Genomic DNA, 12,383 nt, shown 5'->3' on the forward strand with positions numbered 1-12,383 from the left:
AAACCTTGTTCATTTCCAAATCTGTCTCTATCTTATGAAGCTCTTATTTTCAACTGGCTACAATAATAAAAATTGCCTCTTTCTGAAGGCCTTTATTTTGTTACCTGTGATTTCAGAATCGTTAGGAAAGTTGATAAGCCCTTTTCTTTCTTACTCTTCTTCTGAAGTCTTACAAAGCTTTAGGGCTTGTGGTGAGGAGGAAGAAGAAGAAAAAAATTTGACAGCAAAAACATTGTATTAAAAATCATGAAGGTGATGTGTTCTTATTATAAGTGGATATAGATATATCAATAATTTGTTCATATTACTATTCTAATCTCTTATTTTGTACTTATAGACACAAATCGCTGGGAACGGTATCAATATGATCCCAGATTTAGAGACCCCAGGAGCTATGACCGAAGGTATTGGTATGATACTGAACATGATCATTATAGGAAAGAAGCATATCCGTATGGTGACAGGTCAGTGGAATGAACTTTATATACAATGTTTAAAGAAAAGAAAAAAGTGTTCCAGTGTTTTTGCAATATTGTCCAAAAATTGTCCAAAGGATTTAGGATAACATTTGTAGTCATCAATTTACTTTTATAGTTATGTACTTTCTATCTTAAAGACTTTATGAATTTAAAAATATTTTGATAGTTTTTTTTATCAGTCATTTTCCAGTATACTCAATAGAAACCTCCTTTGTTACAAGATTAGTTAACTCAAACTAATTAATAGTGACTATGTGTACATGCACACACACACATAATATACCCTCTAAGAGAATATATAACAGTCCTCACTTATAGTGAGGACTCACTTATAGTCTCCCACCTTTGCTGAGAGCAGAGAATTCTATTTCATTTTCTCTTCTCTGGGACCAAGATTGATCCATTGCATTTAGTGTGTTCAATTGCCTTTTGTTTTTAACATTATTGTAGTGATTGCCTGTGTTCTTTCTTTCTTCATTCTGCATCACTTCTTACAAGATTTACCATGTTCCTCTGGAGTCCTCATATTCATTCTTATGCTATGGACGTGTTCAATTACATTCATATAAAATGGTTTTTTTAATCATTCCCCAATCAATAAGATTCCACTTTGTTTCTTATTTGACAGAAAGGGCAATGGAACTATTTTCATTCATGTCATTATATCCCAGAATGTGTCTGTCAGATAGGTGCTTAATAAATTCTTGTTGCTTACTTGATGACTATGAATATTTTGGTATATTTCAAATATACTAGATTTTTCTTTTAGTATTTTCCCTGTAATGGGATCCTTCTCCCTCACCTCTTTGATTTTCCAGCATATATTTTACTTTATCTCAAAGTGAAATGCCTTTGATTTCATTGCTCCCTCCAGACCTGAAAAATATGATGATCATTGGAGATATGATCCTCGTTTCACTGGAAGTTTTGATGATGAACCAGAACCTCACAGAGATGCTTATGATGATGATAGGCGTAGTATCCACAGTGAGCATTCTGCCCACAGTCTCCATAGTACTCACAGTCTACAGAGCCGCCAGAGCAGCTTTAGCTCACGTTCTCATCAAGTGAGTTTTTCTTAAGGTTTTGTGTTTTGGTACCTTATTTACTCTTTAACCTAAGACATGACACTGATACAGCTTAATATTGAATGAACCTTTGCTATCTCTTCTATTTAAGGGTTCCTATTTTTCATCATAATAAATTTAGTATTTCTAATTTTAGGCCTTATTTATTGTGTAGCTCTATATATAAAGTAAATAAGTTCTAGTGTGTTGTCAAATTATGGTTCTTTGAAAAAGAATTTCAGTCTGAATTTAGCTAATGTTGAACAAATCTTGACTATGAGCAAGATTTTTGGACTGATTTGTACATGTACATGTATACTTTTTTAAAGGATCTCACAGAAACAGTATCAGTCTTGTTAAAAAACAGTTATTATAATTTCATTAATTTATAATACTTCTGAGTACTAGTTATAAAAGTTATAAATGCATAGTTAATTGCAAAATTTGTAACATCTAACTTTTCTCCTTTTCTCTTTAAAACAAACAAAAAATCCACCAGAGCCAGATTTATAGAAACAATGATGTAACTGCTAATTCATATGAACGCCCAGCTCCACCAGGCTCCCTTCATGGAGATTATTCCTATGGTGTTTATGGTAATAATTTCAGTGGTGCACAGGGTTTTACAGATTATGGCTACTCTGCAGAAACAGGATGGCCAGCTTCAGAACAAGGTATGTCATAAATAGTCTTTTAGACCAATGAACACTCCCTTTCTGTATACCTCTCCCTTCTACCAGTTATACCATTTGTATATAGCTCTGTCTCTATACCTTGACATTTTGTCCAAACTTAAGAATTAATGTCTAGAATTTTCCACCTAAAAAAAATCTATCCTCTGTGCAGTATTTAGTTTCATCCCAGCTAAGCTTTTCTCAAAAGAATGAAAGAACTAAAATTACTGAGTACTTTTCACTTTAGTTGAGGTTACATTCCAAGGTATATCACTTAAAATCAAAGATGTAAACTCTTAATATTTCTTTGCAGCTATAGCATTTTTAAATACCCAGTACTTTTATAAATCACTTCTTTCCTAATACTTCACATTGGAGCTCATTTGCTATGGAAAAACATTAGCAAAATATTATCAGGACAGATTGTCTCACTTTATTGATCTTTATCTAACTATGTAGGTGTGACAATTGGGGTTAAGTGACTTGCCCAAGGTCACACAGTTAGAAAGTCTTGAAGATATGAGGCCAGTCAGATCCTCTTAACTTCAGGGCCAGTGCTGTATCCACTGTGCCGTCTAGCTGCCCCATATTACTTATTTTGTTCAAAAGAACATATTTCATTATTTGAAGCAATAATGATTTTTGATATTTTAATTAAATTCTTTAATTATATGAACAAAATGGGGTGTTTGTAAGAAATGATATCTATAGATTATGATATAGTTGATATTATGATATAATAGATTTTTAAATTACTGACAAGAGAAAATACTTAGAAAGTTAATAGAATTTTTATGAGATCTTATTTTTTCAAAGAATGTATTTTAATATTTTTTTTAAAATAAAATCTTTTAGAACTATTTACCCATGTTGTATTTGAAACTTAATTGGTCATAATCATGCACTATGCATGTATACACTGTATGTTCACACTAGAAATATGAAGTATTCATCCACCTAGTTGAGAAACATTAAAATAAATGTTTATCAAAGCAAATTTTCTTTTTATTTTCTTTAAAACATAGTTCCATCAAGACCAACTACACCTGAGAAATTTTCAGTGCCTCATGTCTGTGGAAGATTTGGTCCTGGAGGCCATCTTATTAAAGTGCTTCCAAACTTGCCTTCTGAAGGACAGCCAGCTTTGGTTGAAATACACAGCATGGAGGTAATCACACATCATATGAAAAGTAATGGCCAATGAATTACTGCCATGAAATAGGAAACTAGGGAAAATATTTACATTTCCTTAAAACTTCTATTTTTAGACTTCTTAATGCCTTTGCTATTAGAAAATAATTTTAAGTATTTAGAAATATGGGATGCTAGATGGAACTTTTACTGTTCTTTCTCACCCTTGTACTGAATAATCTAATTCCATCACAGTTTTACATTGTGTCTAAAAGCAATAAACTCTTACCTTCCTCTCTAACAAAATGCAGAGAACCAGATAGCATTTCCAATTTAATTAAAATACATTTTTGGTCAAAATGGATGTCATCTTTAATCACAATATGCATCACGCAGACAGGACACTGATGTCTACTTATTATTATTATTTTGGTCTAGACTATGTTGCAACATACTTCTGAACAAGAAGAGATGAGATCCTTCCCTGGACCTCTTGCTAAGTATGTATCTTAGTAATGTTTTTTATAATGCTTTTATGGCACCGCATATTGTATTCTTTCTGTTACATTCAGTAACTTTTTATTTTTGTTATTTTTCTCAGAGATGATACCCATAAAGTGGATGTTATAAAATTTTGCTCAGAATAAAGCTACAGAGTGTTTGCGGAATGAAAATCTAATTGATAAAGAATCTGCAGGTCTTCTTTGGGATTTTATTGTACTATTATGCAGACAGAATGGGGTATGTATCTTTCTGTTAGCCTTTGCTTTGAAAAGTATTTAAAGAATTTTGAACTTGTGATCATTGGTTTATTATATTGAGTAGTTGTAGCATAAAAGCTTGTGAAAAGTCTTGGACATGATGCTTATGGGATGAGAAATTCCTTTGTCTGGCTGGGGTAGGGGATTTGGGGAGGAGGAGTATGAATAATTTAGGCAAATAATTTCAGTCTCTCATTTTATAGGTGTTTCTGGCCAACTCTAGACTAATAAAGGCCTATGAATCTAATGTATCCTGACCTAACTTCATCTGAATAAATTTTAAGGAATCTTCACCTAGTTAATTTCATTTTTTAAACTTAACATTTCTTATCATAAAATGCCTTTTTCATTTCTGGATATCAAGAATCTCTCACTTTTTAATGTGGCTTCTTGACATTTTACAGTGGTTTCTTGGAGCATCTAACAGTTCTCTTTTCTTCTCCTATGACCTTCACAGACTGTTGTGGGAACAGACATTGCAGAGCTTTTGCTACGAGATCACAGAACAGTGTGGCTTCCTGGAAAGTCACCCAATGAGGCAAACCTGATTGATTTTACTAATGAAGCTGTGGAACAAGTAGAAGAGGAGGAGTCTGGTGAAGCTCAGCTCTCATTTCTCACTGACAGTTTGATAACAACTATTGATAGTCTTGAAAAAGAGACAGAGAGGTTTAGAGAGCTGCTTCTTTATGGACGTAAAAAGGTGAGTAGTTCCTTGATATTCTATTTTCTTGGCAATTACACTATCCTGGTAAGGCATGAAATACTTAGCATTCTGGCATGCTGTATTATTTGGTACAATGGATTTATATGTTAAATAATTATAATTTAAAGTGACAGCTTGTAAAAAGAATCGAAGATATGCTTATAAGATGAGGAATTGATGAATAATCATGATGATGAAGTATCGATAGTAAAGTTCATATAAGTCCAGCAAATGATGAAGATTTATTTGTCTCAGACTCAGTCAAAGCTGAATTTTTGTTATGGACTTGAGTTTTCTTTTATATTACCACATCCTGGAATGCTTCAGTAATAGATCTAATATTTGGTGTATAGTACTACTAATAATCCACTTAAATAGTTGGTATGAATAAATTTCATTAGCAAAGTAGTATCTGTTGCTTTTGACTATTTCTATTTCTAAGCCCTCCAAAAAATTTTTTTCTAAGTTTTATATATTTTCTAGAATTATATAATTCATCATATATACTTGACTGTGAGAGGGATAGAGATGTTAACCTTAATTGATTCAGATTCAGATTCACATCCCAGGAGTAGTCCCTTTTCTAGACCAAAAGTCCAAAGAAATACTGAAGAAACTTCTCTTTTCAGAAGTGATTTTAATTTCTAAAACTGTACAGTCTCTATACTGAGAAAATTTAAGAGGCCAATGGAAACTTAAATTCTTGGAAGCTATATATGTTACAGAATTGTTTTTTTTCTTGGTAATTCAACATTAAAGCATTCTTTTTGAAGTAATTGACATGTTATGCATGGGAATGTGGTCCTTTAAGTTTGTATGTTATAAGTTATTACATTCATTTAATGCTGTACAAGATTTTTAAAAATGTTTTTCTGTTGGGTTTTGTGGGGTTTTTTGTTGTTTTTTTTTTTTTTTTTTTTTTTTTTTTTTTTTTGTTGTTGTTGCTTTAATATCATTAGGATGCTTTGGAATCTGCAATGAAACATGGCTTATGGGGACATGCTCTGTTACTTGCTAGTAAAATGGACAGTAGAACACATGCAAGAGTTATGACAAGGTAAGAAGTTTTAATTTGGCAGTAATTTCTCATACACTTTTAGAATGAATTCACTTTTCATTTTGCTCTTTCAAAGCCACATGTTATCTTCATGGTCTCATATGCTAATGCAAATTCTCCTACAGTTATACTAACCTTTCAGAACTGTTGTTACTGTATTTATTTTTGGATTCTTTCACTTAATTCTTGCCAAAAAAAAAAAAATTCTAAGGATTCCTAATTTCACCTCAGGATCCATGTTTGTCATGTTTTTTCAATCAAAATGTACTTTTTTGCTTCAGACTATCTAATGTAAGTCCTTCACTGTCCTTCACTGCTCATTTCAAGTCAGCTGCCAAGACGTCATTTATACCTTCAATAACATCTCACATTTGTCATCTCTTCTCCACTGCCATCCTAATTTAAACCTCCATTACATATTGTCTGCACTATTGGTATGGTTGGATCAAATAGAAAGATTTAAAGGAGTAAAATTGTTATCTCCTCTTTGAATTGTCATCCATACAAATTCTTTTTTTTTTTTTTTCCCCTCTCAGAAGTGTTTTTAATTTCATTGCCATGATCATATAATGTACATTAACCCCATTATTAACCATGTAATACTGATCTGCTATGCAATATTGTCTGGGGTAAGAGGTACAGGAAGCATCTTTAATTAATACCATTTTTAATTCCTCAATTATCCCATAAGGAAGATATAACATGGGATTATTTCTATTTTACAGAGTAAGTAAAATGACTTTTCCTGTTATTGGTACAGTTAGACCTTAGTCATCATCTTTTACTTTAATTGAGGATTTCTTAACATTCTCAATGTCATGCACCCCTTTTGCAGTCTGGTACAGATGCTTTCTCAGAATGATATATATATACATTTTTTTTTATTCATACAAATTCTTAAAGTTCAGGTCTGACTGTGGTACTTCCCAGTTGCCTCTAAGATAGAATTCAGATAATTTTAGTATTTAAAGTTTAATACAGTCCAGTTCCAGACAACTGTTCACACTTAACTACATATTATTCCTTTTCATGCATTTTGTGTTCTAGCCCATTTGATCTATTTACTGTTTCTTCATATACAACATTCTATCTCTTCTCTCCCCATATCTTTGTGTAGATTGATATACCACTACCTTTCCTCACTGGCTCCTTTCCTGTAATGTACTTCCTCCCCACATCTACTTCCTAGAATTCCTAGGAATCCCTTTAAAATGAGGCCTTTCCTGGTTTCCACTCTTCCGGCTGTTTGTGTCCCCTTGAAATTACTCTGAATATACTTTATATTTACTTACATGTTTACTTAAATATATTGACTTCCTAATAGTATGTAAATCCTTTGAGAGCAGGAACAATTTTGGTTTTGTCTTTGTATCCCCACCTACCTATCATAGGACCAGGCATGTAATAGGTACTGAATAGATACTTGCTATCTGAGTATGATCTCCCTAAAGCTGAACTTTTGTAACCTTTTATTTTTATGTAATTGTAGGTTTGCCAACAGCCTTCCAATTAATGATCCCTTACAAACTGTTTACCAGCTCATGTCTGGAAGAATGCCTGCTGCATCCACAGTAAGTTATTGACTCTCAGCAGAAGGAGCTACATACACTTTTACTTAGTTTATTAGGAATTACCCATGAATTCTCACATTTTTCTGATCTAGGTTGTTTTTATTACATTCGCTAATATCATTCTTTATATAATTTAAAATAGCTTTCTTATGTATTACAATGATTTATTCTATTTTTAGTGTTGTGGAGATGAGAAATGGGGAGATTGGAGGCCTCATCTTGCTATGGTTTTGTCCAATTTGAGTAATAATATGGATGTAGAGTCAAGGACAATTGCCACCATGGGGGATACTCTTGGTAAGTTCATTATTGATACTAAAAGTATAGTGTAATGTGAACAAGTTGTTTTAAGTTTACTAGATGTTATCAGAAATATTTTGAATAAATTTTTTTTTTTTTAATTTTGCTTCTGTAAATTTCAGGGACTTTGTAACTTTTTCCTCTTTTGAAAAATGATAAATAATAGCTACTTCAGAATGCTTTTCTGTTTCTTTAGCTTCTAAAGGCCTCTTAGATGCTGCACACTTTTGCTACCTGATGGCTCAAATTGGATTTGGGGTCTACACTAAGAAAACTACAAAACTTGTCCTAATTGGATCAAATCACAGGTAAGGAAGCACATGATTATAATGTTTTGTTTTTTTTTTTTTCTTTTCTTTTCTTTTTTCTTCTTGAAAAAACTGATCTTTTTTCCCATAACTTCAGGTGATAATTTCTGGTTATTTTTTCATTTGATTTTTCCTCTTTTCATAAAATCAAAACCATTTTTTCATCAAATGACTGATATTTGTGCTAGTTTAAAAAAAAAAAAAAAAAAAAAAGAAACCACTCTACATATAGGTAAAGTTCCAGGTGATTCACCTTAGCCATTATTTGAATCACATGCTGTTGTTGATCAAAAGTACTTCCTTTTTCAGATTGATATAATTGTCTTCTCTTAATAGTTTGCCATTTTTAAAATTTGCAACCAATGAAGCTATTCACCGAACAGAAGCCTATGAATATGCGCAGTCACTGGGAACTCAGCCATGCTTCTTGCCTAATTTCCAGGTTAGAATTGATGATATATTTTGAATCTACAATTTATGAATCTAAGTGGCCAGGAAATTAGTCTTTTTTTTTTTTTTTTTTTTTAAGTTAATGATTAAATGGTTAAAATTTTAATTTTTTTAAAAACACCACCCATCAACTAGGAGCACCTCAGAATCACTGCCAGAATGTGATTGGAGGATTATTTATCAGAGCTCATATAAAAGAGGTACTTTTCCCCAGAGATAGGATTATTGTTTTGGGAGCAGCTAGGTGGTACAGTAGAGGACCAGCCCTAAAGTCAGGAGGACTTGTGTTCAAATCTGGCCTCAGACACTTAACACTTCCTAGCTGTGTGAGCCTGGGCAAGTCACTTAACCCCAAATGCCTCAGCAAAAAACAAAAAAACAAACCAAAAAAAAAAACGCCACCAATCTTTTCAAGAAAATATTTGACTATATTCAGAATCAGTCAACAAGCATTGCTTGTAAATAATTTGTCTTCAATTCTGTAGAGAGAGATAACATATATGTATCAGTGTGTCTACAACATATTTTAAATAAAATATAGCGTTCCAAAAATTTTAATATATTTTTAAGCCTTAATAGTTAAGAAGTACACTAAGATATTAAAGTTGATAACTATACTAAGACTTTTGGGACACTGTACAAGGTAATTTTTTTTTGGAGTAAAAGCACTTGAAGCTATGATGGGATCGTGTAAGGTCTCATATTGAAGGTGATATTTGAATTGAATTTTGAAGGAAAACTATGGATTCTTGAGAGGTAATGGGATGAAGGAAGTACATCCCTACATTGAGAACATGGAGATGAATAACATAGCCAGACTTATCCTTGAGGAATATTACTTTGACCACTGAATAGAGGGTAGGTTATCAATATGAGAGATTTAAGGCAGGAGTACGAGACAGAAAATAATCCTGCAGAAATAATTTCTTTGGTAAATCAGAAATAATTTGTTTTAAGGATTTTATAATTACTTGTTTTTTGGTTTTTAAAATCTTTTATTTCCTAAAATGTTTAGTTTCTCAAAGTTGGATCTGTTTATGAACCATGTCATGAAATTTCCTTCATTCCTTCTAATGTTAAGAAATTTTACATCAGAATTTTAATATTGTTTCAGTTAGAATTCACAAGTTAAATCATAGCACAATAATATAATGAGCTTTTATAGAACAGTTCCTACTCTTCTGGTTTGTTTTTAATGACTTATATTCCTTTAAAGTACGTCATTACTATGTTTAGCATCATAAAATTCCAAAGCCAAAGGTAATTTTGGAGGAGAAACAAAAGCTAAAATATGAAAACATCTTTTAGGGGGAGTGAGGCAGGGTATATGAGTATTATCTGAATTTGTACTTGATATATCTGACTTTGTAGAAGAGTGGAATTTGGAAATGATAGTGCTAACTAGTGCTAGTGCTAAAGATTTAAGCTATCTGCTTGTAACATTGTGCCAATTCAGATATGATGAGTGATTTTCTAGAGTAGAGTAAACATGGACATTAGTAAGAGGTAATCAGATAATAATTGAAAGGCATAAAATACATCCTTATTTGGTTCTTTTAGGTATTCAAATTCATCTATGCTTGTCGACTGGCTGAAATGGGACTTGCTGCACAGGCCTTCCATTACTGCGAAGTCATTTCTAAAACTATTCTCAAACAACCACGGCAGTATTCACCAGTGCTGATTAGCCAACTCATTCAGGTATTTACTGTTTTTACTAAGTCTTTTTCAGGTTATCTGATTGTATAAAAATCATGATGTGTTTAGAGAGATTAAATGCTGACTTAAAAATTAAACTTCCTTTTTGTAGTCACTGATAATTAAGCAAACAACAATAGAAATTGAATAAAATTTCTTCCATAATTATTATAATGTTCATCTTTTAGTAAAGTGGTTCTTATTTAATGACTTGTGCTAATTTATCCTAAGCCACTTAGTAATTTTCATTTCAGTTATTTATTCATTTATTTTTGGTGAGGCATTTGGGGTTAAGTGACTTGCCCAGGATCACATAGCTAGTAAATGTTAAATGTCTTGAGGATGGATTTGAACTCTGATCTTTCTGACTTCAGAGTCAGTACGTTATCCTCTGTTCCATTTAGCTACCCTCTTGTGCTAATTTATTTGTGGTGATCTTGGTACACTAAAAAAAAATGATGGCCTTTGTTTTTCAGCACAAAAGAAACTTCATTTAATGGGGTAAAATGAAATGTGCAACTTTAAAATACATCTCTTTGCTTGACTTGTTAACAAAACTTTTCTTTATTTTTCCTGAGGGTGTTTTTTTTTTTTTTTTTTTTTTTTTCTTTTCTTTTAAATCAACAGGAGAAAGTTGGGAGGGAGAAAAAGACAAATGCTTATTGTTAGGTTCTTACTAAGTGCAAAGTCGGTACTTGACAATTCTCTAGTTCCGGCCTTTCCTATTAGAAAATTAATGGTATAGAGAACTAAATTTAGAAGTTCCCTAGGGCTACCTGTGGCATACTTCATATCCTAAATATTGAAATATAAATATTGAATATAGGTGTAGTACAAAGAATTGTCACAGCCCAAATAAAATTTGCAGCCTCTAATATTTATCAGCTCTTTAAGGAACTTCAAGAGCAAGTGAGAAAACATCCAGGCAAGAAGGAAAGGCCGGAACTAGAGAATTGTCGAGTACCGACTTAACACTTAGTAAGAACCTAATATCTCATTATCTCATTAGCACTTAGTAAGAACCTAACAGTTTGTTATTAATTAAAAAGAAAAAAAAATGTTTAAAAATTAGTCAGATGACAAGTCTGCAGGGGTTGAAGTCTGGATCTATAGTTTGATTTCATTGGTGTAGAGAGATCCCTGATTAGGAAAGAGAACCAGGCGATGATTTGTCCAGAGTCCATGCAGTCAGTGTATTTACAAGGTGGGACATGAACTCTGCTCTTATTAGTTTCAGGGCTGGTTCTATTAGCTTTGCATGCTGTAAGCTGTTGAGTTCATTAAAAATTTCTAGTACTAGTAAAGATGCATTTGCTCTAGGTTTTATTATTTTGAAAAGTGATTTTGATTTGGCAAATGTTATAATAACAGTTTTCATTTTTTGTGCCTTTCTAGATAGCCTCCCAGTTACGACTCTTCGATCCTCAAATAAAAGAGAAACCAGAACAGGAATCGTTTATTGAACCTACTTGGTTAATACAGCTTCAGCAGTTGAAGAGGCAGATAGAGGTATAGAATTTATTCTAATTGTAAGGCAATTTGGTGGTTTTTGTTTCAGAAAGTTGTTTCCTCTTTTATTAAATATTTGAAATTTTAGATATAGGTATTAAATGATCGTGTTTATGAGAATTCCTAATTAACAAAAACAAGCACTTTGAATTATGTTACTTTTGTGAAGAGAGAATAAATGAGAAATACTAATAATTGATATTTTATGCTCGATTCAGGTTGTTATAATGCAGATTATGCTTCCTGAAATTTTTACCTTCTTGAAAAATGGCTGAAATATTTCTCCTATAGGAGGGTGATGTAGTTTGGAATCAGGACAGAGCAACACCACATCAGTACCCAAGTACACCAAGCTCTGACCTAGAGCAATATGATGGCACAGAACATAGTCAAGAAATTGGCCCAGGAACTGAAAACCCATTATTAGCATCATTGTTGCCTAATACAGAGCAGTCTAACCAAAATATTCGCCTTATGCCTTCAGGTAAGTGCTTTAAATATTTTTGTTTGAGAAGTAAATATATACTGTAGAAATTTTTCTTAGAAGAAATCTTTTTGAAAATGAAAGCTTTGAATTTTTCATATTTTAATAGCAGGAAAACAAAGGAATAATCGGCAACTAAGGGAAAAGATTAATCCAGTTATCACTTTGAGGGAGCAGTTTTGATCTTT

General features: G+C 32.3%; 1 protein-coding gene across 1 annotated transcript in view; it reads left to right on the forward strand.

Moving 5' to 3' along the window:
• Positions 1 to 12,383, forward strand: part of SEC16A (SEC16 homolog A, endoplasmic reticulum export factor) — a 50,234-nt gene that overhangs the window by 18,799 nt on the left and 19,052 nt on the right. The window contains 16 exon segments of the mRNA XM_074294087.1: positions 338 to 464; positions 1,354 to 1,546; positions 2,046 to 2,220; positions 3,246 to 3,388; positions 3,790 to 3,851; positions 3,953 to 3,980; positions 3,982 to 4,092; positions 4,570 to 4,815; positions 5,778 to 5,875; positions 7,365 to 7,446; positions 7,626 to 7,743; positions 7,943 to 8,054; positions 8,391 to 8,496; positions 10,065 to 10,205; positions 11,598 to 11,711; positions 12,003 to 12,195. Of these exon segments, the coding sequence (XP_074150188.1) occupies positions 338 to 464; positions 1,354 to 1,546; positions 2,046 to 2,220; positions 3,246 to 3,388; positions 3,790 to 3,851; positions 3,953 to 3,980; positions 3,982 to 4,092; positions 4,570 to 4,815; positions 5,778 to 5,875; positions 7,365 to 7,446; positions 7,626 to 7,743; positions 7,943 to 8,054; positions 8,391 to 8,496; positions 10,065 to 10,205; positions 11,598 to 11,711; positions 12,003 to 12,195 (2,049 nt within the window).

The sequence above is a fragment of the Sminthopsis crassicaudata genome, chromosome 2 (genome assembly GCF_048593235.1).
Source record: "Sminthopsis crassicaudata isolate SCR6 chromosome 2, ASM4859323v1, whole genome shotgun sequence".
Lineage (NCBI taxonomy): Eukaryota > Metazoa > Chordata > Mammalia > Dasyuromorphia > Dasyuridae > Sminthopsis > Sminthopsis crassicaudata.